At 29.1% G+C, this 27,583-nt stretch overlaps 2 protein-coding genes across 2 annotated transcripts in view; one reads left to right on the forward strand and one right to left on the reverse strand.

Moving 5' to 3' along the window:
* Positions 1-24,481, reverse strand: part of LOC100202243 (protein lifeguard 4) — a 34,044-nt gene extending 9,563 nt beyond the window's left edge. Inside the window, exons 1-4 of the mRNA XM_065818509.1 lie at positions 24,326-24,481; positions 16,984-17,092; positions 15,957-16,062; positions 2,348-2,381 (exon numbers count right to left, since the gene is read on the reverse strand). Of these exons, the coding sequence (XP_065674581.1) occupies positions 2,348-2,381; positions 15,957-16,062; positions 16,984-17,092; positions 24,326-24,416 (340 nt within the window). The 5' untranslated portion in view covers positions 24,417-24,481. The remainder of the gene's footprint in view (positions 1-2,347; positions 2,382-15,956; positions 16,063-16,983; positions 17,093-24,325) is intronic.
* LOC136090490 (uncharacterized) lies at positions 8,176-10,493 on the forward strand. Its single transcript, XM_065817190.1, has 2 exons — positions 8,176-8,649; positions 9,367-10,493. The coding sequence occupies exon 2, from the start codon at positions 9,381-9,383 to the stop codon at positions 10,491-10,493; it is 1,113 nt and encodes a 370-aa protein (XP_065673262.1). The 5' UTR covers positions 8,176-8,649; positions 9,367-9,380.
* Positions 24,482-27,583: the final 3,102 nt, after the last annotated feature.

The following is a 27,583-nucleotide window of genomic DNA, read 5'->3' on the forward strand; positions in this document are numbered from 1 at the left end:
TAGCTTCACTGACTATTACTAGCATATTAAGCTCTTTTATGTGATTGTACCAGAGTCTATTATACCTGCTGTTGTGCTTGTCATTGTGCACTCAATTTTCTGAAAGGGTCTTGATTTATAAAGTAGTAAGAAAAGATAGCACACTTGTAGAGAGCAAAACAGCCTGAATTTACATGAACTTTTTTTGTTTTTTTTGTTTTTTGTTTTCTATATTAGTAATAGTAAGAGAACAGCTTGTAACACCAAAAGAAGTGTACCCATCATTTTTACCCATCATGCCCTTCACAATTAAGATTGTGCTGGGTAAAAGTTTGTTAAGGTGTAAAATTAAAATATTAGTGGTGTACCCATCATTTTTACCCATCATGCCCTTCACAATTAAGATTGTGCTGGGTAAAAAGTTTGTTAAGGTGTAAAATTAAAAACACTATCAAGGAAATTTTCCATTGATAAAAGCTGCAAATTTGTTTGACTAAGTTTACATCAGTATGTTTAATATTAATCTTGAATTTTTTGAGCCAGCTGAACATTTTAGCAATTTTATTGAAAATCAAATTAATGGAAAATTTTAATGGAATTTAAATTGGAATTAAAATGGAATGGAAATTAGTGCTTTATGAAATCATGTAAACATCACGACACCATGCTTTACAACAACTACCAGAAATAGACTGCCATCTGCCAATAAAGAAACTCATAATTTCTAAGCCAGAAAGCTAATAATCTTACCAGCAACTCTGAAAAACCAAACTATTGCTCTAATAATCTCTGGGCGGCAATGGCATCTTTTCTTGCTAGTCAGCTGAAAGCATCCTAAAGATGGTATTAAACACTTTTTGTAGGCTCAGATTTAGAATCTAGTCTATGGTCTGGGTCTGGCTTAGACATTGGGTCTGACTTAGAGTTAGCAGCTTATAGTTATAGGTATTGCAATCTAGGCACTCCCAAAAGACTCAAAAATAGCAGCAATGATTTGCATCTGTTGTTTATTAAAATGTTTTTAATCTTCAATCTTATAACTGAGATTTTCCAGTCTTCTTAACAATAATGTCTGTATATCAACAGTTTTGTGAAAACTCTTTATAGATTTTCTCCACTTTTGTTTTAAATTGATTATAACTTAATTTATAATTTAGAGAGCTAGAAAATGCAAAGAAGTTATAAATATTATCAGTATTACTATCACTTAACCAATAATATCAATATTTAATCTTTTTTATTACTGATATAGCTATATGCACAACAAATTGTACTTATGTTGACTGAGGGTTTAGTTTGGGCGAGGACGATCTTAATTTAAAGGAACCTCTTTCTCAAGTTTTTGAGAATATTCAGACTGTGCTTTATAGATACAAACTTGAAACTCATATACAAAATAAATATTAAACAGATGTAGTTTTTTGATTCAATAGAAATAACTGTCAATCAAAAATAAGGTAGGTTGAAAGTTCAGTCAAAAGGAAATACAGTAAATTGATTAAAATCTCAGTATATAAATAACAAATGACATTTAGGATGTGGGGTACAGATATCAACAACTAGAACAGCTGGTAGCTGGTTTATTTTGAAATATCTAAAATATTAAAACAGAGTTTGATCAATTGGCATTATTCATAAAAAGCTAGTGGTGCCACACATTCACATCAGACAGCTGTCACAGCACACACTATAGTAATAATGTAGTAATTGACTATAGCCAAACCTATGTGGCATAAAAAAAGTCAATAGAACTTTTTCGTGATTAGTAAAGCCAGGAGAGTTCTCTCCTGGCCTCGCTAAAAAAGAGATTTTTCTTTTGAGACTTGTCTCAAAAATAGTTTTTACCATACAGAAAACACTTTGGCATCTAATTCTTCATTATCAGTAGTTGAGACAATAAAATGTAGCAAATCTTAATTAGTTTATGCTTCCCTTAACAAAAATACAAGACATAATGATCTCAATGCATTTGGTGAATAATTTTGCCACACAATTTTGTTGGGTTTTTGTAATCTAGATAGCATATTAGTTCCAGGAACTGAAACATGATTTAAACATGGATTTAATCTGCTAAATTAATGCGCTCAAAAATTGCTATATTTTATATTAATTTCAAATTCTGTTGTTAGTGAAATGCAATTGGGAAAATAGAGGCATAATGGAGTATAAAGCATAATTTAAAACAATATTTAGTAGTAGTTGGTATTGAATTTTAAAGGACAAAATTCAATACCAACTTTTGTCAAATGAAGAAGAAAAAAAATTAAAAAAAAATTGTTTTTTTACCAAAAACTGTCAAAAAATTTTTATTCAAACAAAAAGCCTTTTAGTGATAAACTTATTTAAAAAATATATTAATTTTACTCACCAATGGTTCCAACAGTGTATGCTTCAATTAAGGTCTAAACAAATGAAAACTAGAGAGTTGACAAATTTAACAAACCAAATGGAACTGGAGAGTTCACAAATTTGACAATCATCAAATAAAAAACCCAACAGATTATCTATTATAAACTATCTATTATAAACTATCTATTATAAACTATCTATTATAAACTATCTATTATAAACTATCTATTATAAACTATCTATTATAAACACATTATTAAAGAACTCTAAAAGTAATTATAATATTTATAAGTAAACTTTACTGATTTGTAACTTCAAACTGTATTAAAAATTATCCAGAAAAATTTTTTTTTTAAAAAGCATTTACAGTAAAAAATTGTACTTAAATATTAAATACCTAAATAACTAGTATATCATGGGATTTATTGTATAATTAAATAACTGTAAAAAAAAAAAAAAAAAAATGAGGGGTTGCATTTTTCCAGTAAATGACAATAGCATAAAGTTAACACATTTAACTGTCAAATCTTAACTTTTAATTCTTTGAAATTTAGCTTTAATTTCTTAGCAGTGATACAAAGAAAAAAATTGTCATTATGTACCACAAATTCCCAATCCCCGACCACTGTATTAAATGTCCTTCATACAAAGATTATATGAGTCCAAACACTTATTATGTACTGAAGCCTCCACTGTTTATATACAATTATCAATGTGGATTCAGCTGTGCATGAAAGCCATTGATGATGTCATATTGAAATAGCCATATGCGCACAGCGGCCCAAATTGCAAAGTTATGGAAATAGAATCATAAATAATAATTGAGCTGTATGTAAAACTCATTGATTTTTTGAAAAGAAATTTTTTTGCTGGTTATAGAAAAATATAATTTTTTATTATTTAAATAACTTTGTGGGCTGGATTCCAACTACCATATTTGGGCATTTTTTTAAAATTAGTGCATTATGATAAATATTTAAAGTTAAAAAACTGTTTAGAAGGAACAAAACAATTAGATATACTTAATAAAAAGAAAAAAATTCATTAATTTAAGGGGCTGGTTCTTAATGTTTGTTGATTAGAAATTTAGTACTCAAAAACTAGTATTTGGTCAAATTTGGATTTTAATGTTATGATGAAATTACTAATAAAGTTTTTTAGAGGTTTGATATACTAAGAAATATTTGAATGTAAAAAAATTTGAAATGTATGTGAAATGAAATGTAATTGAAATGAATGTAAAATTTGAATGTAAAAATATTTGAAAGTAAAAACAGCATATAATGTTAATAACTAATCATAATAAGGTTTCTAAAAATAACATCAAAATATCTCTTTGGTTTTGAAAAAAAACAAAACCCATGAGATCTACTTGTGTGCTCATTTGAACCTCAATCTTGGCATAACTTTGTAAAATGCGAATGAATAGTTTGTTTTAAGACACTTAAATCAGATCTCTCCAAAAGAAGTCTCATTGCATTTGTAAGCTGCACTAGATGTTACGAGAGAGTTACGAGATGTTACAAGATCTTACGAGAGAAAAGCTTTAAATAGTTTTGTATATCTGTTGCAAGCAACGGATATACAAAACTTGCATCTTGACCTTCTTCAGTTCAGATTTGTGCCTATAGCATATTTGTAATAATATTAAGAATAACATTATGAAATAATTCCTGAAATTTGTCAATTTTATTTTTACATTGGAAAGAAACAAAAAATTTCACTAATTTGAGAATGTAATAGTAACATGCTATCTTTGTAAATAGGAGTGTATAAATCTTCTATTGTAAAAAAAAATTAAAAAAAAAAAAATCTGTTATAGATGCCCTACCTATCTTACTAGAATTGGGACATCTAATTGCATCAAGTGTGTTCTTTTATTTTAGTATTTAATGCATGCCGTTTTATGCATTACATATTGGTAATGCATAAGACAATTTAAAATACAGGATCACCAAGTGATCCTATATTTTAAATTGAAGTCTATAATCTATGATACCAATATAATAGTTTTAAAAACAAGTAGTTTCATTTATTTAGTCAGTCCTTTTAATGTGCCAAAATCTCTAGTTTTAGTAGGAATGATACCATCCTCATTAACTAGTTGTTCATCCTTGTTTCAACATCCATGTTTCTTCTGGTGATTGATCTTTCAAAACTCATAATATCTGGTGATTGATCTTTCAAAACTCATAAATCCTTTAAAAACTCATAATGTTTGCCCATTCAGTAGTTTTTGTTTTGCAAAGTATACCATCTGCAGCTCCTAGTCCACTGATGAGTCGCTTGAGTTTAAATCCCTTCATTGTACCTTGAATATAAATTTTTAGATTGATATAATTTTTACCAAACAGAAAACACTTTGGCATCCAATTCTTCATTATCAGTAGTTGAGACAATAAAATGTAGCAAATCTTAATTAGTTTATGCTTCCCTTAACAAAAATACAAGACATAATGATCTCAATGCATTTGGTGAATAATTTTGCCACACAATTTTGTTGGGTTTTTGTAATCTAGATAGCATATTAGTTCCAGGAACTGAAACATGATTTAAACATGGATTTAATCTGCTAAATTAATGCGCTCAAAAATTGCTATATTTTATAATAATTTCAAATTCTGTTGTTAGTGAAATGCAATTGGGAAAATAGAGGCATAATGGAGTATAAGGCATAATTTAAAACAATATTTAGTAGTAGTTGGTATTGAATTTTAAAGGACAAAATTCATTACCAACTTTTGTCAAATGAAGAAGAAAAAAGAATTAAAGAGGAGAAAATTATTTAACATTTAAAAATCTTTTTTTTTTTTAAAAAAAAAAAAAAAAACACTATGCCCTATGCTAAGAATAGATGCAGAATTTATTAATTTGTTAATATGTTTTAACCAACAAGAGTGATCTTTATTTTTTGTCCCAACACATTGGCAATAATTCTTTGTTTTGACAATTTGACCGTGGCTGTTAACAAAATTTGAACATTTAAAAAATTGTTATGAAAATTTGAACATTTAAAAAATGCACTGAACTAACTTATCGCAACTAAACGTAAGAGAAAATAAAAAGAAACTAACTAGAACTATAACACAAAAAATAAACATATAAACAACAAAAATAAAGTTTTTATAATATTATGAATAAAGTAACAACTTTGATTATTGAATGATTGTTTAAAAAATACGCAAATCAAATATAAATTATAGTTGTTAGTTTTACTTTTTTTTATTTTATTGATGCACTCCCAACAAGGTCTCAAGCAACCATTATTAAGTTGGGAGTTACTAGAAAAAAAGAATACAGTTATAGAACAAGGAAACTGTTGACAGAAGACTTAAAAGGTTAAAGGTTGTATGGGTCAGGAAAACATGAAGATGGGAGAGAATTCTAAAGCGTTGAAGCAAGTAGAAAAAACTAGATGATTAAAATTTTTTAGAGCATGTAGGGACAGATACAGTAAAAGAATGAGATTTGGCTGAATGACGAATCAAGCCAGATTGAGTTTTAGTTGATGAAACTATAGATGATAACTCCTTTGAGCAGCAATCATCATAGTGCTTATAGAAAAGAGAAAGAGATGCATCTTATATCTCTAATATAGATATAAATATATATATATACATATACATATATATATATATATATATATATATATATATATATATATATATATATATATATATATATATATATATATATATATATATATATATATATATATATAATATATATAAACATATATACATACGGGCCTTGTTAAGAAGCATTACGCAGCTCGCATTTTACCTGCGAAAAGTATATTTCATAAGTTTATAAACTTTCATTCACAAGTAATGTTCATATTATATATAATGATTTTTGTTTATTTATTATAGTTAAATATTTTTATATAGTTATTTATTATATTAAAACAATTACTTTTTTCTTCATCCCTTTAAGAAAGAACTAATGATGAGCTGTTTATTAAAATATTTCCTCATCATCAATTATTGAAACCCAGGTGCGATTTCACGAGTTGTATGGGAAATGGTTTGTTGTCCCCCCCCCTTCCCATATAAAAAGAGGGGAGTTAACATTCGACTAATATTTAAATATTTTTTTTGAAGCATTCTGCACTTTTGAAGGATTCACTCTCCTCGTTTCATTCCTAAAATTGCCCCTGGCTGGATCTGTCGGTAATGATATGTTAGAGAATTTAGTTGTTTAAATTTTTTTTTTGAATATTTACCAATTTTAGAAGTAAATTTTGCTTTGTTTAAGCACTGATTAAAACTGTAAAGTAGTATGAAACTATAATTATATTATATAAATATTTGAAACTTGTAACTACTATTAGAGAGAAAGAAAAAAAACATCGCTTTATTTCTTTTAATTTCAAGCCAAAATGGCGTGAGACTTGAAACTTATATGTGGGTCAAGGCAGACGATGCGGTTTTTGAAGTGGGTATGAGGGGGTCTTGACACACTCCCTTATATGAAAAAAAATTATCAATTTATAGGTCAATTTCTTAAAAAAAAGGGGCCTCTAAAGAAAAAGTGGTTATTGGGCGGGGAAGGAGGTACGTGTCCCTCCCGCAATGTTGTCGGGTTAGGTTGCACTGAACCCCGGCACTGCGGGTTAGGTTGTAAATAATAGTCCAGATTCTGTTACTCAAGTATTTCAACTAAAATTGACTATTATCAATGATATTTATAGAAAGGTTTACAAAAATATATTTTAAACAAATACTTTAGAAAAAAATGCTAATATTTAGCACAATCAATTTTTTCCTATTTATAAAAATGTTTTCTCTTTATTTTCATTTCCTTACAACATATTAACTTTCTTTATAAGGAGTTTCATATTTACTAAGGATTTCCACAAATCATTCAACCATTCTATACTTTTTTAAAATACATAATCAAATGGATAACATTTTGAATAAAAACAGTCACTTTGAAAACATTTGAAAAGTGGAATCTTTCCAAAGTTTTTTGTTCAGAAACTGCTGTAGAGAATGGAATTATATATATTGTAAAAATCTTTTGTAATGTATATGCTCTTCATCAAGAGAATATCCTAGCAAATACCAAAGGGGCAATGATAACAGCCGCATTACAATACATAAATGGGACATGCTACATTAAAAAAGATGGCGCTTCTCAACATTTACAAAGTGCTGTCCACAGAAATGCAATCCAATTTTCAAATGAAGACCTAAATGAAAACAAAGAAGCAAAAGCAAACGACAAAGAGAAACAGGTTAATAGCCAGACTTTATAATCATTTTATATTTTAAACTCTAGTTTTAAACAAAGATGTTAAAAATTTGAATTAGTTCACTTTTTATAAATAAAAATCATTTTCAGTTTTAAATACAAAATAATTATTTACTACATCAATAAAGACTCTATAAAATAAGGTCATCAAACTGTCTTCTTTCCATGGAACTCCTCGTTATTTTCATATATTTAAAATAATTATGATAATTTTTTTTATGACTCATTCATGTCCTTTTAAGAAATTGTATCTACTATTTCTATAAGATGGAAACCGACAAACTCAAGATTAGTTTGTGTGTAACAATATTGACAGAAACTTGGTAAAATAGCTTATGAAATGGCTTACCATCCAACTATGCCTCATGCGCATTTTTCTGTTCTTGTAAGTTTTAGTTTCTTGTTAAATTTTTTTTTAGTAGTGCAGTCGGTTGATGCTTTTTTACATAACAATATTTCACTGCCGGACACCAACAAATCCTTTTGCACAACTTAAGTTTATATATTCCTGTATGTAAAACAATCGAGACACAAACCGTTAAGCGAATAAAATTGGTTAAATTGGTCTTTAAAGATAAGAAAGATTTGTGTCTTGTTGACGCCTCTATATTACGTCACGGTCGTAGTAATAACCAAATTCGGACGAATAACGGACGAATAAATAAAAACATGGCACGTTGTTAATGATTGAACTTTGCAATGACATCGCAAACGGTGGACACTTTTTATTAACAACTATAAATAATTTTTTAAAGAGTGAAAAAAGAAAAAGAAAAATCAATAAATCAGGAGATATTTTGCTTTAATTTTTCAAAAATATAATCAATTATAAAGAAAAAACGAAATATCTAAAAAGAAGAAAAAAGAACGAACTATTTGAAAGGATATAAAATAAACTACAAAAGTAACGAAAATAATAATAAACAAAAAAAAGTTTAAAAATGAATGAAAAAGGAAAGAAAACATTCGAAAATTTGGGAAAACTCGGCATAACAAGATTTTATATTGTTTTTACTTTTTTCATATTTCGTTAGTTATTCATTTCATATTATGATTTATTTTAAGGTAGTTTTATTTAGCTATGCAATGATGTTTTCCGTTATGTAATGATATTTTTTTTTCTTTAGTTTTTAGTATATGTAGTGCATATAGCTTTACTTATTATTTGTTGCTAATCATTAAAATCATTTGCTAGTTATTTACTCCATCATGTTAGTTTTATAAAGTGTTTCTTTTTTTCTTTCTATGTTTTATGAATTATTTATTGTTACTAGTTTGCTTGATTACATTATTATGCTTTGTACTTTTTTAGCGGTAGCTTTGTTTGTAATGTTTATCCCTTTTTTTGGTTTTTGTTTTTCACAGTGTTTTTCTGTTTTTGTTTTTTTTGTTTATTGTGTTATTGTGTTATTGTACAATATATTATGGTTTTCATATTTTAACAATTATGATTAACATATTTACTAAATCTATATAATTTTTTTAGTAGTAGTCGTTTTTATGTCATCGTTAATTGTTACGTTTTGTCAATTTTTTACTGTTTGTAACTGTAGCTATGTATGTATAAATGATTATTGTATAAAACGTAATATTGATTTATTTTATTTATTGTAATTACTGTATTACTATTATTATTATTATTACTATTAATAATATAATTATTAATATTACCAAGATTATTTGTATATATGTAAATTATTTTTTTAAGGTATTTACTTGTATGCTCTGTATGTTGTATTACTCTGTATGCTTATTTCGTGATGCGCTTTTCATTTCTTTCAGTTTTAATAACAATCATGTCTACCAGTAAAAGAAGAAAAATAGAGCTTGTTGATGTCACACAATTTCCTGAGGTACTTGTTCCTGTGCGTGATATCAATTGGGAATTGTGCATTTTGTGTCAGCGTGTTTCACCGGAACCTCTTATAATTCCCAAAGAGCCAGGTTATAAAACTCTAAGTGAAAACTTGATCGAGTTCGATAATCATGAAGCTTTGCCACCAACTATTCGCTTGGATAAAATAAGTGATGGAAAGGAGTTATTGCACGCATTAATTGTTAATAAGGCAAAGTACCACAAGCTTTGCCGAAACAAGTACGACTCTCAGAAACTGCAGAGAATCATTGAGAGAAACCAAAATGTGCAAGATGATTCTGAAAACGCCCAGAGCTCTGCTAGGTGCATGCGATCCTCATGTAAAGCAGTTGACATAAAAAGTTGTTGTTTGTTTTGTGATGGTGAATCTGTGACAGGCAACCCCTTAGTACAGGCAAGCACAAAAGAAATTGGCCCAAAAGTGTATGCTCTAGCCATTGAAATGCAGGACACAAATCTACTTAACAAAATAGCAAACCAAGATTTCATAGCACTCGAAGTCAAATATCATAAAGACTGTTACAGGGGATTTCTCAACAGAGCCCGCAGTCATGAGCGCTCCTTTAGCAATGATAAACACAATCTCTATCGATTGACTTATGGCTCTGTCATTGCGGAATTGGTTAGTTACATGGAAGAGAAGTTTATATATGGTACATCATCCCCTGTTTTTAAGCTGTCTGGCATCAATAAACTTTGTGCAGATCGTATGTCGAGTCTCGGAGTTCAGTCTGAGTCTATCAACCGAACTAGACTGAAGGACGATTTAATTTCCTTAGTTCCTGGTTTGAGGGAAGACAAGTGTGGTAAAGAAGTCATCTTAAGCTTTGAGCCAGATGTGGGTAATGCCATACGTGATGCTTGCAACTTCAACGATATGTCGGACAGTATTTGCATTGCTCAGGCAGCTGGTATTCTCCGTAGAGATATGTTTAGAGAGTTTCGCGAATTTTTAGAGCAGTATTCGCGAATCAAACTTCGAGGAGTACGTGCGAATGCTAAAGCAGATTGCTCCGTGGTTCTTCGCACTTGATCTAACTAATTACTCTCGCTGGTTGCCGGTTTTCATCAAAACCTTGGAAGAGCTACCTGTCCGACACCCTTATGTGTTTGAGGAATTCAAAAAGGGCTACTTCACAAGTAGGAAAACTAACGCGGACTTCTCTGCCATGTCTGATGACCAGCTTCATGAACAGAACAACAAATTGATCAAGAGTGACGGAGGAGCAATCAATGTACTTCATAACGAAACTGCTCTTCTTAAGTGGATGGTGGCTGGTCCAGAAATTTCTCGAATGATTAATGAGTTTGAGAATGAAGTTCGCAGTTCCACTTCTTTGGGTTATCAACACCGACGCCATCATGAAGACAGAAATAGTTTTCAGACTCGTTATCTTCATCACGTGTCTGAAGTGGTGAAATCTATGCGCGATGATGGGAATCCTTTTGCGGAGCAGTTACTGCAGACAGCAGACAACCATAAGATTATAATGTCCGATTCAGCCGAAAAAACTGTTCAAGAAGCCAAGATCACAGGGCAACAGCAATACAACGAGTACGTAGCTGACCGTCTTGTGTCCAGACAAAAGTCAATTCATGAGCCTTTGAAAAGAAACAAATTTGAATTGTTCCACAGTTTGAAAATTCCAGGTTCCAAACATAAAACTAAAATCGCTGATCTTAAACATGACTCCAACTACTTTTGTAAAATGTATGTAGCAAGTCAAAATCGTGTTAGTGATATAGAGGATTTCTTTTCACACGAAAACAACCGTTATCCGCCGTCAATTTCTGAATTCGGAAGGAAGCGTAAGGCCACCAGCAAATCAGATGTCCTCATTTGTTTGGAACAGTATGGTAGCGAGAAACAACAAGACTTCAACCTTGACTATAAGGTTTCTGCTCTGATTGTTGATGGTGCAGCACTCGTACACATGCTTCACCCGAGATCGTCAAAGACATTCTCTGACTACTGCGAAAATGTGATTGGACCATTCGTGGACAGACTTCTGAGATCCGTGCAGCGCCTTGACATTGTTTTTGATCGGTATGTCCCAAAAAGCTTGAAGTCCGAAACACGGGAAGATCGTGGATCAGGGCAACGCATAAACGTCACAATGGGTACACTTATTCCAAAAAAGTTTGACAAATTCCTATCTGTGGACTTCAATAAGACGCAACTGTTCGGCCTTATTTCCAGATTCGTTTTAGCGCAATCCGTAGTTGGAAAAGTTATTGTTTGTACCATTGAAGAAACTGCATGTGCCAGTCAACAAGATTTAGATGTATCGTCCATATCTCCTTGTAGTGCTGAAGAGGCAGATGGCCGTCTTTTGCTCCATGCTAATCATGCACTGAAAAATGGCAACTTAACTATAACTATACGCACTGTGGACTCCGATGTGGTCGTTATAGCTCTCTCTGTGTTTAGCCAGATGATTGGAGTGAAAGAGTTGTGAATTGATTTTGGAGTTGGAAAAGGAAGACGAATGATAGGAGTTCACCATCTACATCAACACATTCCAGATGGTGTATCGTCAAATTTACCATTCTTCCATGCCTTCACCGGATGTGACACAGTATCAACATTCTGTGGGATTGGAAAACGAACGGCATGGAAAGCGTGGATGAACTACCGAGTAGTTGATGCTGCATTTCACAATCTTTCCACGTCAGACTTAAAAAATGATGTCTTAACTGATACGGCAATGAAGGCCATTGAGCGATTTGTAGTATTGATGTACGATCGATCATCAACCGCTGCTGGCGTAAACGAATGCCGCCGTATACTCTACACCATAAAGAATAGAGCAATTGAAAACATTCCGCCGACTGCAGACGCTCTTCTGCAGCACACAAAGAGAGCAGCACTGCAGGCACACTTATGGAAACAATGCTTGTCTGCTGTTACTCCAGGATATTTACCCACTGAATGGGGATGGAAAGATACTGATGATGAGTGCTATACACCACTTTGGTGCACTCTGCCGGAGATTTCTCGACATTGCCAGGAACTGATTCGTTGTTCGTGCAAAACTGAGTGTAAAAACTGTTCATGTAAACGACATGGTTTACCATGCACTAAGCTGTGTGCATGTAACGGCTATTGTTACAAAGAAACAAATGGTGATTCATATGAAGAACTAGAAGTTGAAGAAGACCCGGAATTCGACCATGTTCTCCAGATCTCCTTCCATGACGAATTGTAATCCAAAAGTGTATTGTAATTATGTAAATACGTAAATGTATGTAAATATGTAAATATGAGTTTCTTGTTACATCATCGAACAAGACGGCGTTTATTTTAAGTGGATGTCACTACTAGTTCTAAAGTTATGACCATTTAAAAACTTTCAAGATGGCCGATGGCACCCATCTTGAAATTTCAAAACATTGATTTCAGTCAGTTTTATGTAACTTTTCTCTTAGAACAAATCGATGTTTATTTGAAGTGGATATCACTACTAGTTCTACAGTTATGACCATTTAAATACATTCAAAATGGCTGCCATTGGCCATTTTGAATAATTCATCTGTAAAACGATTCCAGATGCATAACAAGTTTGTGTCTCGCTATTTTTTTGTTGCTCATACCGTCCACTATCACTATGCAAAGTTACACACTGGTGTCCAGAAGTGAAATGTTTTTATGATAGCCAGCTGCACTATAGCAAATAAATGTTAATTTTTTAAAAATCAAGTTCAAATAAGTTTAAGCTTTAATAGTAGTTCCTAATTTATTACATGAAAGTATTAATTTTTTATAATAATATTTTATTATATCTTCAGGTTGATTGCGCACGCATCACAGGATCAAAAAGAAACAGGATTCACTGGCAGAGAACTTATCAAGTGTTGTACCAACACTGTCCATGAGAAATTCTATAAAATTCTCGAAAATTACAACTTCTCTATACTTAGCAACGGCAGTCAATCACGAAAAACTGGAAAAGAAAAATAACTTGTTTTAGTCCGTACAGAGTGCAACGGAATCCCAATATATATGGTTATCGAGTTGTTGGAAATGTCACAATTTGGTGGAAGCGACTCAAACTCAGTAACTGCTGGTATTAACAGTGTCTTTGAGTCAGATAATTCATTTTTCAAAATATCTTCTGAAGATTATAATAAAAAACTAGTTTCTGTCACAGCTGACAATGCAAACGTTAATTTTGGTGTAAAGAATGGTGCCCTAATACAGCTAGAAAAATCTCACAATTGGTTATTGAAAATACATTGCATCAACCACAGAATCGAATTTGGAGTAAAAGACACTTTTAAAGATGTAACAAAATTTATACAGATCGAAGAATTTTATTTATCAAATTATTACCTACTAAGAAATTCTGGGAAATTAAAAAGTGAAGCTGCGGCAGCGGCAAAAGCAATAGTAATAACTTTTTACATTTTACCAAAAATATCTGGTACAAGATTTGTCAGGCATAGGAGAAGAGCCCTTTCTAGTCTTCTCGAGACATGGCCAGCCTTTCTTTCAGTGTATGAAAATTGTGCAAGTGATCCAAAAAATGGCAAAACAGTCGGAAAAGTAAAAGATTTATTAAAATTATTTAAATGTCAATCATTTCTTGCTCAAATAGGTTTATATTTAGACTGTTTCGAAGTTATTGTCCCAGCTTCGAAAATTTAAAAAAAAAATGAGTTATTACCTCATGAAATTCTGACAACTATCCAACGAACTTTAATAGAAATAGACAATAAAATAAAATCAATTGTGGAAAAAGATGAATTTTATGACAGCTTTGTAATTCGCTATTTGGTCACTGATCAAAATAAAATTGAAAGTTTCTTTTAAACAGCTGGTGGTAAACAAAAACACCCAAAAAATCGCTCTTACATTAATGTAGCAATGGAGATGAATAATTTTGATCAAGAAAAAACAATTCAAAAAATGCATGAAATTAAGAGTGAATTTTCCTAAACTTCAAGAATTACTTTTAAGTAGATTTCAAGATCACTCTTGTGATATTTCCATTTACAGAAGTATGAAATTTATTGATCAAATACATTGGATAGCAGAAGATAAAGACTCAGGGGTGACACAAACCAAGTTAATTAGTGACCATTTTGAATCCCCATTAATAAATGCTGGTTTTCAAAGAGATGCTTCTTTACGAGAATGGAAAAAACTTAAACTTTTAGTCACAACTGAGTACGAGTCTCATCCGACAAGAAGTTTATGGAAGGTTATTTTAAACATAAAATTAAAGAGTTTTCCAATATGTCTACTCGTTTCTCTTATTATGTCTATATTCAGATTGAACTCGGAAGTCAAGAGAACTTTTAGTATTGTCATGAATATATTAGCAGATAAACGCATATCAATGAACCATGACACACTTGCTGATACTGTCACAATTCTTGGCAACATAAGTCTTTGGTCGAAAGATGAATACGATAATATTAATGACCTATTGCTGTTGAAGTTTATGAAAAAACAAAGAAAATCTGATGTTGGTGATTCTAACAAAGTTAAAATAGCAAATATTCAAGATATACAAACATGCAGCGATACTGATGACGTAGACAGCGAAGTTGATATGCTAGCAGACAATCTTAAGGAATTAAATATATAAAATCCTTTTAAATATATAAATTATTTTTTGTCATAATAATTTAAAAAATGCAAATTTATTTTGATGTAAGTATTTTATTAATAAGATATTTTGTTTATTATCAATTCTATTTGATATAACATAAAGTTTTAATGACATTTGTTTATTTTATGAACATAAATTATGATCATGAATATGTTATCGGTAACTGATAAAACACTTAATTGTTTAAAAACATTATTAAAAAGAGTTCATAAAATAGATAAGAAAAAACTTATTAACAGTTAATAAAATAACCAAAAACCAACTGTAAAATTATAAGAAAATAAACAAATATGTCACATTTTATGAAAAAAATATTTTTTTCAAAATAAAATTTAGTTCCTATTTGAAAAAAATTTTTCAAATAGGAACTTAAATTTTATTTGTAACTTTTGTTATAGTGAGAAAAAAAAACTGTCTGAATGATTTTTAATGCGTTAAGAAAATAACTTCAATTACAATGTGGTACTTAAAAAGATGCTAGTGACACAATTTAACTTCTAACAATAAAAAATAAATTTGCTGAGTTGAGTTACTTTGAAATGCGTTAAGCATTTTCATTATGCAGCAAAATCTTGTAACAAGGCCTGTATACATATATAATATATTATATACAGTGCTCAAAGTGGAGAAAAAAAGATAACGGGATGGTATTCGGTAAATTAAAATCACCATTATATATATATTTTGTATATATATATATATATATATATATATATATATATATATATATATATATATATATATATATATATATATATATATATATATATATATATATATATATATATATATGTAATAGCTTAAGTAACAACATTACTGAAGTTTGATATACAAAGTATCTACCATATAAATGTAATGAGCCAATAAAAAAAACTCACAAAAGCAGCGAGCAGATAAAAATTAGTTGGGGAATCTTTTCTTTTTATTCCAAGAGCAATTATTAAGCCAATAGTAGCAATCAAACCAAACAGTAGCAAATTAGGACTATATATAGTACAAAAAGATTATTACAAAAAATAAAAGTGTATTAAAAAATACTATATAAATATCAAACAAATAATTTTTTAAATGTTTAAATATTAAAAAAATAATGAAAAATCTAGGATAAATATGCTAAAAATGTAATATAATGAATGATGCAAACTGTAAAAAAAAAAAAAATAGCAAAATTAACATTTATTTAATTAAATATACAAGTCATTTTTGAACCTCAAATAAAACCAATTAATCCAATTTTATTCAAGTTAAAATCCAATTTTATGTAAGTTAAATTTTATATTATTTAAGAATTTGCAAATTAATAACATTAGAGCTTTAAAGTGTCCAAGTAACTCACAAACCTACAACTGCTCTCCATTATTTAAACCTGGTTCTCAAATTGTGTTTATAAATTTAAAAAAAATGTTAATGGTGTATAGTTTCATGATATCGAATTCTAAAATATATGCCAGTAGCTAATTCATTCTGCCAAACCGTGTTTAATTAAACATGGTTTGGCAGAACTCATACATGCTTATGAAATAAATATTAAGTATTGGGCTTTTTTATAAATAAAAAAAGCACAACAAGGTAATATTTAGTCGATTTCTATGATGCACTCCATTAACTTGACCATTTGTTTTACTGTTGAATTACTTTCTAACATGTCTCTGAGATCTCTAACCTATTGTGTTGTACAACTTATAGGTAAACAACTCTAAATTTATTGTGCAGTACAACTCTCTAACCTATTGTGCTGTACAAATTATAGGTGAATAACCCTTAATTCATTGTGCAGTACAACTTTCTAACCTATTGTGCTGTACAACTTACAGGTGATTTTTTTTTAAATGCATTCATTTCTCTAAGATTATTGAATATTATAACTATCATCATTTTTATTAGAACGTTTGTAATAAAGCTTACCTCTGTTGCACAAACTGCTTAATGTTATCATTATACATAAACAGAGCACCAACCAAAGTTGTTGTAAAAAGTTGAGTACTTAAGATTCCATACACCTTTCTAATGAAACCTATGTTTAAAAAAAAAATTTATAAGACTTATGTACATAACTTTAGTATATCAGTCATAAAAAAGCACATAAATACAACTATTATTGGTTCATATGTAAAACAAAAAATTAACATAACCACATAAAATAAATGCGCTTAATGATCATGTGGAAATTCTTTTTTTTTTATAAAAGAAGTCTTTATAATGAATTTGCGAATGAATGACAAAAATGACGATCATTAAAAGTTGTATATAAAAAGTTATTATCTCTTTGTAACTAAAGTTACTTAACAATAGTTATAAACAAGCTTAGTAAGTTAATGTCAGTAAACAGTTTATAACATTTCCCTTTTTTTATCAATTAATTTACTTTTAATTAAACCGTTTCTAATTAGTTCATCTTAGTAGTCAGAAGTTTAAATTTTTTTTCTTCAGAATTTTCACCAGAGAAAAAAATACCCCAAAAAATCATTATTACTACTAATTATCATAGCGGATGACTCAAGTAAGAAATAAAAACGATATTAGTTGCCCGCAGGGCAATTGGGAAAAAACCAGAGGGTACACCCACTGTACTAAAGTATATATCTTACTTTATAGCAGTAATATAGTTATTTTTGCTGATTTATGAGTAGTCTAAGTTGATTTCTTTTTACAAATTTAACCAAAAATACTTTATTTAAAAAAGTTTGAGCAATTTTTAAGCAAGTCTTTTTTATTTAAACAAGATTAAAAAATTATTTTATGATTCAACAAACTGCAACTTTTTTCCCAAATTTTTCCAGCTGCAATAGTAAACAATTCTTCCAACATTCTCTAGCTGCAAATTTTGTAACAGCAAAAATCACCATCAGCAGTGTGATTAAATACAAACTGATTCAGTTGACAAATCTAAGACTTTAATTGAACTAATGTCATTAATGGATACCATTGCATTTACCTCTAAACTTTTTAACTATCCCCTTTTTATCCATTCTTTTGCTTCTATTGCATATTCACTTAGAGATTTAAATGAGCAAAATTTTTGACACAAAATGCAATTAAGTAATAGCCATGCTGAAAAAAATTATAATATATAAAAATATAATAAATAAAATCAATCAAGCTAAACCTAAGGGTAATTCTTCAATTAAAATTTCTGCATATAACTAAATAAAAGTTATATACTATATATTTTTATCATAAAGTTAGTTTACAAAGATTGTCTGTGGTTTTCTGAATTTTTACTTTAAGATAATGGAAAACTCAAGCAAAGCAAAGATTTCTTTTTTTTTTAATATTCTATTAAAAAACAACACAAAAAGATTGTTTAGATTGAGTACTACCTTTTTTGGAAAGACAGAGTATTTCACATGCTTTTTAAAAAATTAAAAATTAAAATCTTAAATTATCTTAAAAACTTTTTATAAATTGACCTATAGGGAAATTTCTGTGCACTTATTGGATAGTTTTAAATAGTTAAACTAAAGATATTGTTCAAAGTCTTATTGTTTGGAATTTTCTTTTTCAATTTTGTTTGAAATGTCAAAAAACGTTATACCTAAGATTGGTAAAAATGATATAGTATGTCCAATATTTAAGAAAAAAAAACCCATCTTTAACTACAAATTATTGACCTGTTTCTATGACATGCGTTGCTTGAAAACTTATGGAATCAATCATTGCAGATTTCAAATTATCTACTCGTCGACAAACTAATTATTGGGCATCACTATAACTATTAAAGTGTAGATTTAAATTAACCTTAAACAAGTGCAACGACTGCTATTAATGAGAAAAAGATAGTAGATATCATATATTTAAAGAAAGCCTTTTATACTGTGTCTTATTTGAAATTACTATTTTTATTAACAGTTATAGCCTTGCCAAAACAAAATAAAAATGTATATACTACTAATTTTGTATTCAACAAAATGCAATCCTTCGATCATTGAAAAATGCATCTTGTCCAAAAGTTAGCTCACTAGATTGTCTCAAAACACTGGTATTAAGTCATAATAAACAAAGTAGACAAAATGACATTATTTCAAACAAATTAATTTAATTATTAAAACATACTACAACAATAACATTTCCAGTTATGCCAGTTAAAAGCGTCATTTAGTTTATAATGATTTTTTAATAACATATCTTAATATGCTTTATAAAAAAAAATTATATAAGTAAACATTCTTACATTATTACATATATTGCTATATATCATATTTTTATAATGATGTTATGCTGGTAAATATTTGATGTGCAATCTAATGATCAAAGGTTATTCATATCTTTAAAACTATAATAGAATTGATTTTATTAAGTTGTTTTTGTTTGCTTTTGTAAAAGCATTCCTTTATAAATTAGTTTTGTTTATCATGTCATGGTTCACATTATCATGTTTAATTGGTTAACAGAAATTTACTTTATTTATATATCAAGTCACATGATGTATTTTAACATTTTTTAATTAATTAAAATATAACAAAATTCTGCTTACCACTTAATAAATCAATTCATACTTACTTTTTTTTTTTTTTTTTTTTAAACATCTTCGCTTCCAACAAGGCTGCAAGCAGCCACTAATTAAAGTTGGAAGTTACTGAAAGAGAAAAGATGAAGATTGTAGAGCAAGATAACGATTGAAAGACAACTTAAAAGATTGCAAATTATATGAGTCAGGAAAGCAAGATGAAGGAAGCAAATTCCAAAGAGCTGATGTTCGAGGAAAAAAACTAGACGAATAAGCGTTTTTGGAGCACTTAGGAACAGTCACAGAAAAAGGATGACACTTAATTGAATGACGAGTAACTTGAGAATGAATTATAGTAGATGGCACAAGAGACGCTAGCTCTTTAGAGCAGTGCCCATTATAGTATTTGTAGAAAAGAGAAAGAGAAGCAACATTACGACAATGTGATAATGGTTGGAGGTTGGCTGCAAGAGCAGGTCCAACTATGTTTACAACGCGTTTTTGCACCTTGTCTAAAAGAGAAAGGGCATTATTAGAAGATCCGCCCCAGATATGGCAACAATATTCCATACAAGGCCGGATTTGAGATTTATAGAGATAGACTTACTTAGACAAAATTACATAATTTGAACATGTGAAATTTGAACTTTTAATAGTTTTTATTCCAATTAAAAACAAGTAGTTTTAAAAATTGTAAAGTTGCAAATTAAACCACATAAGCTGTGGTTATTTATTTAAACATTTAAATTATAGTCATTTCAAAACATGAAGAAAGAAGAAACAAATTTTAATAAAATAACAGTTTCAGCTCTAAACTAATTATAGTTTCTTATTAATGTATGAACTCGTTTAAAAAGATGTTGAATAAACTAATGAACCACCACAGAAAATATGATTAACATTTTTTTTTTTTTGGTATCTAATTAAGCTGTTGATGTAAAATAATCATAGAAATGACTGATGCAACTAATTTAACCATTGGTTAGAAAGGAAAGATATGTTCGAGGATTAACTAAAATGGTTTTTTTCAGTGAAAAAGCAAAAGCATATACTTGTCAGGTACTTGTTGAGGAAAATGGAACTAGAAAAGTTTGTGCAAATTAAAAAGCTAATGGATGGAAAATAAGTAAAAGAACCTCAGAAATGAAATATCACACTATAAAAAGTCATGGAGTACTTCATAAAATTGTTCTGGAGCATGAAAAAAAAAAGGCACAAAAAAGAACTGCAAAATTTTCCAATGTTACTGTGTCCAAAATTGGAGACTGCGCATCACTTGACAGACAGAAATAAGAGGTTTTTAACAAAGTTTTTTTTAACAAAGTTACCATCATAATATCCAAAAGAGAATTCAAAAAATTTTTGACCTGTGATTTGGAGAAAAAGTTTGGCATAAAGATAAGCTGTGAAAGTATTCATTACAAATTAAATTTTTGGTGGAAAAAAAGTGTTCTGAACTGAAAAATGATTTTAATGGATAATTGCTTTTCACCCAAGTTGATGGAACATCTTGAAAAGTTTGGAGTTCTTGACAAGTTTGGAATCCAAAAAGAACAAATTCTTGGAATTAGTACTGACAATGTGTATGTGGAAACAATATTACAGAAGTTCAAGATATTGAAGATGCTAGTAATGATGCTGAGGAAACTGAGTTTTTCAAAGAGCAATATGATGGTTAATTTGATGAAATCTCTTAAAAAAAAGAACACCATGTATCTTCCATGTATCTTCAATGTTGTGATGTCCACACACTTCAACGTGCTATCACCAATGCAATGAAAGACTCTGGAGTCAAAACAATGCATAAACATATGTGCAAGATTACTAAGCTTGTTGTGCTCCAATTCCAATGGAATTTTTAAAACATACGAAACATTTACATTTTTATACATTTTTTTTTTTTTTTAGATTACTCACCTCCCCAAGGCCCCACTACAGTCGAGGAGACTACTCATTTTTTTGTGTTTTTTTTTTTTGTGTTTTTAATTTTTTTAGATATTATTCGTGGTGCAACCCTCTCTCAACTCTTTAACTCCGAAACACGAACCTTGCCGAGCAAGGCCGCTGCGCGGAGAAACTAAGTTGAGCGCGGTACTTCCAGGGACAAGGTGGGAGTCGAACTCCGAACCTCTCGCTTACAAAGCGAGCGCTCTTACCACTACACCACTACCGCATATAATGTCAGTCATGAAGTTATTAATATACCACATTTATGCAAATTATACATTTTTTAATATATACATATATTAAATCATATATTTTTTATAAATATATTTAATACATTCACCTTGTAAACATGAAAGTTGAGTAAAAAATAATTTCTTTAATTGGTTTGGATTTAGGTAGGCAATTCTGATTGAAAAAATCATTCCAAGTTTTGCAATTTTTGTTCATAAAATCTTGGATCCAGAGCTGAGGCACGAGCCGAGCCGGACATTTCTTAGGAGTCAGAGCCAAGTCATAAAAAAAACTTTCGCCTTCACAAGCCTGCTGTTACGGTATTATGATAAGTATAAATTGTTAAATTGGATTTCATAAACTAAAAACAAAATGGGTCTTATAACTCATTTTGTTATTAGTTTATAAAAACCAAGTAATTTCCTGCATTTACTTACTCTTAAAGTTTTTTATCAGTAATGATTCTCAACTTTTAATGAGCCTACAAATTTGGAATCTCTATTTCTCAAAAGATACACATCAGACAAAAAGGTCCAGAAATTAAAAAAGAGTTTTATATAAAAAATGCAATCTTCTTTGCTAGACAAACCTAATGGAGTTACCATTATAGATCAGGCCTTGTTAAGAACTGTTACACAGCTTGCATTTCATGTACAAAATGGTGATTTGCATACATCTTCAGGAGTTTTACCTTACGCCAAAACTTTTTTATTAAGAAATATTCAAATTATTTTTTAATATTATGATGTTTATTCAGAAAGCAAATAAATTCAGAAAGTCATAGAAAAAAAGCAATTAACCGCAACTGTAAACTTTTTTGTTAAAGAAACTTATTATTTCATATAAACTTTTTTTTAAGTAAAAGACTTTATTGAATATGATTTTAAAAATTAAAAATTTAAATTTAGTTATGAAAGAATTTAAAATAGTTAGTAAGTTGTAAAATATAAAAAAAAGAATGTACAACAGTAATATTTATTAAAGAAGAATTTTTTTTCTCATCATCTGCTAGCTAATTCATTATGTAAAGTAAAGAAACATAAGTCTCTCCATTATAGATTAAAATATGTGAGAGGAAAAAACTTTATTTGTTCGCGTGTACAAATAATAAGTTTCAAAAAATAAATAATAAACAAATATGCTGTGATAACCAAAATAAAAGATTATTTATAAAGTATAAATTGTTTTAAGAAATAAATTATAAGGAAATCTTTTTCAAATACAGAATCTAAATTTCATTAGTAATTTTTGCTATATTAGTTTAAATGATTTTTAAAGCTGTTTAAAATTAAATTTAATTACAGCGCGAGATATTTTAAAATACTAGTGCTTTGCATAAGCAAAAAAAGAAAAGCTGGTGGACTAAATGATCTGTTTATTGAATTGTTTATATATGGAAGATATAAATTATCTCTCTATCTAAGTACCTTTTTTAATTTATGCTTGTTATGTAGGCATTTTCCATCAACATCTTGTAAAGCTGCAATAATACCTCTAGTAAAATCACAAATTAGTGATTGAACTGACGCATATAATTATAGAGCAATTGCAATCATTGTAAATTATTTGAAAGTATTTTATTAACAATATTTCAATCTTATAACAATGTTGATGATTTTCAGTTTGGTTTCTGGCAAAATCAGCCCAAAATGTCTTGTAAATAATTTAAAAAAGACAGCTGATTATTATTTTTCTAGAAAAATGTTCACATGCTTTATAGATCATAAATTATAGAAAACTGTTTTCTAAACTAAATGATCAGGATATAGCCAAGAATGTTGTCTAAATTCATTTTTGCACAAAAATTAAACTATGCGTGTCAGATAGCAGAAAGTAAACTCTGAAAGTAAACTGATAGCTTTAATATAAGCAATGGTGTATAGCAAGAATTCTTTTACTGTTCTTTTCAGATTTTATATACAAAATTTGATTTTTAATATAACAAATCTGCACATGGGATGTAACATAGGTGACACTTTTTTGAATCTTTTAGCATATGCTGATGATATTATCCTAATTGCACAATCTTTGGTTTTATTAACTGCATTAAACGTTGAAGCCACTACCATTAATATGTCATTTAATACAAAGAAAAAGGTGTGCATGATATTTAATCCAAAGCAGAAATGTAAAACTGTGTCAAACAACTTTCCTCTACTTGCCAAAATTAGTTTTCATTGGCAAATTTAAGTATCTATTTCATATTATTAAAAATAGTTCAACTGATAATGCTGATATAAACTGAGAAATTGAACTGCCTATATACGTGTACAAATATTCTTATCAGACTATTCACAAATTAAAGTTAAAACGTAGCTATTGAAGTCGTCTAAAATAACTTTTCTTCTTATTTAAAAATAGTCAGAAAACAAAAGAAACATAAACTAAAAATTAACTATTTAATGAACTATTTTTAAAATTACTTATCTTAGGTGAAAATTTATGCTTAGACTATTTATTCAGCATTTTTGCTCTCGTTTAAGTTTGCTTTCGTTTTTAAGTTCGCTTTTCGAACTGAAACTTACATTATAATATAAACAAGTAGTAGAGTAATACATATAACTATTTATTTATTTTAAATGGAACCTCCCAAAACAATATTATTTACAAAACGATACACACCAAGTCGAACTTGCAATGAAGACTGAGCAACTGTAACAGAGTAAAAATCATCTCGTTCATTTTTAGAAAAACTTCCTTCTATATCGACCATTTTTAAATCTGCTATTTAAACACAACGCGACGTAATGTTTTTGAAAAACAAAGTGGGGATTTCCGGTTTTCTTGGAAATCCCCCAGTTTGTTGTAACAATTTAAAATAAATTCGTTAAAAATGAAACTTGAATAGTTTCATTTTTTATTTTTAATTGTCACACTTTGTTGTAACAATTAAAAATAAAATTCGTTGAAAAATGAAAGCTCCTATAGGAGCTTTAAGAAGAGCTATGGTTAGGCCTACCCATACATTTTTTAAATCTACAAATTTAAAAGTAACAATGGCTGGTACTGTAGTATTAAAAAAACTCAAAAATTGATCCAGTTGCTTTTTTTTCCAACTAAATAAAAACCTAATTAGCAAATTATTACCATTAAAATATTTGCATACATAATTTAGCATAAGTTTTTCTAAATTAAAACTGTTATATATTAGAGGAATGCTATATATCGTTAGAAAGACCTTCATTAAAAAGTAATACAATACAGCATAAAAGTGAAAAAATTACCTAAATTATAATTCTATGAGTTTTTAAGTGACAAATATTTTAGGTTTAAAGTAAGAAATATTTTTGTTTGAATTTGTTGAAGAAAAATGTGGTTATATATAATTTAAATGTGGTCATTTATAATTTATAATTATAGGTTTTCTTAACAAAAATTTTTATAACTTAAAACATATATCAAGCTATAAAACACGTAATTCTTTAGCATAACTTTCAAAAATGAAACACTAAGCCAGAGATAATACCTCATTGTGTTGCTTGCAGTTCAGATATTCCTTCAAACTCAACAAGCCTTATATCTTTGCGGTACTACAATGGAGACTTCATTTTCTGACATCAATTTTCATTTTATTTGTCCGAAAACCAATATTTTATCGGATATTCATTTCTTTAACTTTTTCTATTCTTTATTTGCTTGCATCTTTAAGATTGTGAATAGCCTTAATGTAATAATAATTTTTTACCATTTTTTATCAAAGTTTTTTATAATAATCTTGTTTTAAATGTTATCAGGCCTGTTGCAATCGAGGAAGGGGAGGGAGGGCAGAAGAAGCTCTCCCCAATCCCCCTCCCTACCCCCCAATGACTTTTCAAATAAATAGTTTTAAAAAAATTAACTAAAAAAATGACTAAAAAAAAAAGTTCCTAAAACTATTTCGAGGTAGTAATGATCCCGCCCCCCCGCCCCCCCCCCCCCAATATTATTTTTGTTCCTACAGGCCTGATTATTGATAGTCCTAATATATTAGATATTTTAAACTCCTATTTATATAATATAATAGATATTTTAAACTTCGATTTATTAGATTTTACTCAAATTTCACTAAACTAAAATTGATAAAGCTATTATAAAATATTGTTAAGATGTAATAAATAAATTTAAATTTACAACAAATAAATTACAAAACAGTTTTTACATAAAAGAAACGAATTCCTGCTTTGCAAGTGGCACTGGCCGACACGCCAATTTTTAAGACAATGTCTCCAGTTAAGCAATAAAGTATCTAGAGTAGACTATCTTAATTTCATAAATATATTTGTAACACTTAAGCACTTGTCAAAACCAAAAAGCACTTTAGTACATTTCTTGTAACAAGTTTGTAGATTAAACAGAATACTTCCACTAAAGTTAAGCTATAGAGCCTCTCATACAATCAAAGTCTTGTCAAAAAAACATTTTAACATTTTTAAACTTAAATCAGCTTTACATCAAACTTATTTTGTGAGTTTAACAGCAAACTTATCTACAAAAACTAATATACGTATAATACATTTAGAAGTTAAAACTGTTTCAGAAATTTTGTGCAATAACTTTAACTCATATTTTATTAGAAGGTCTTTTACTAAATGGCTGCACAGAAACTTTTTTTTAAATACCTTTTTTAAACATTTAATATACAAGTTATTGATTACAGTAGGATAGGATTTAAGAAATATAGTTTTTAGTAAACGATGAGAGACTTGATGGATAAAAAGAGATGGAGCCAGAATTGCTCTTTTTAAAAATTTTTAAATTACTTGATAAAAATTGTAATTAAGTATAATTTGACTGCTGGAACAAGAAGGAAAATTGGTTCTGGTCTTCGTGAATAATTTGGATTTGGGAAAAAGTTACCAGTAGCTGAACTGCCAAAACTAAGTGATGTGTTAGGATATGGTTTTTTTTAAGAACTAGGCAGATGAAACTGTATTAATTTTGAGTTGATCCAGGATATTTACAACAAACTTTTAGAAAAATAGCTAATTGCTTGTGTTTTATTTAGGCCTCCTGTTACTAGTTGAAAACATGATTTAATAACAAGACTCAAAGATGCTTGAAACAAAGCTTGTCTGATTCTCAAAATAGAGCAAGTAAAATTACAAAATTAAACTTTAATTTCATCATTGACTAATTGTTTGACCAGATGGATTGTAAATGTGTTGCTGTGTTCTGAGCAACACTGTCCTCCCGATTGCAAAGTTGCCCACATTACCTGTATCTGTCCTTGGAAGAAAAAAATACAGGTCAATGAACTAGTTTACATACAAGGTTTACATAAAAGATATGAGTAGATATACTAAAAATATCATACAAGTATTAGTAAAGCTAATATGAAATGATATTTTACGGAGAAAAATAAAATATTTAAGGAGGAGTAATGCACTTGATGGAGCTAAAGTTAGGGTAAAAGTTAAATTGGATTGTCTGCGCTCTACAAACCTACGAGTTCCCGTTAAAATATTTGATTAAATTGTTAGATAGAGAATCTAGAAGCAGTAAAAAATGGAGTGAGACTATTGGAAGATTAATTGCCAAAGCAACCAATTTTAAAATTAACCCTTTTTTTACTAAGGTAGAAATTGGTGAGTATCTTATTAACTTGAGTAATGATGTAGTGAAAGACCTTTCTACTGATCAGTATTATGGCAGTATTATGATCAGTATTTTCTATTATCAGTATTATATAAATAGTCAAAGCTATACGCAGTAGTCGTGTTCCTCATCAACTAGAACTTCTTAAAATTAGCCCAGTTAATATAGCCAGATAGCTAACAACACCCAATAGAATCTGTAGAATTTGGTTTCATCATGGTCTTCAAGCCAATGCAGGCCAAAATCTTCAGAAACTTGTAAAGTATTTTTGTGAGAGTGTATTTTTCTGTATGATTTAACATCAAA

The sequence above is a fragment of the Hydra vulgaris genome, chromosome 14, assembly GCF_038396675.1.
Source record: "Hydra vulgaris chromosome 14, alternate assembly HydraT2T_AEP".
Lineage (NCBI taxonomy): Eukaryota > Metazoa > Cnidaria > Hydrozoa > Anthoathecata > Hydridae > Hydra > Hydra vulgaris.

Bases quoted from the DNA above. Each gene is read 5' to 3' on its own strand.
- LOC136090490 (XM_065817190.1), top strand. From the start codon at position 9,381: ATGTCTACCAGTAAAAGAAGAAAAATAGAGCTTGTTGATGTCACACAA.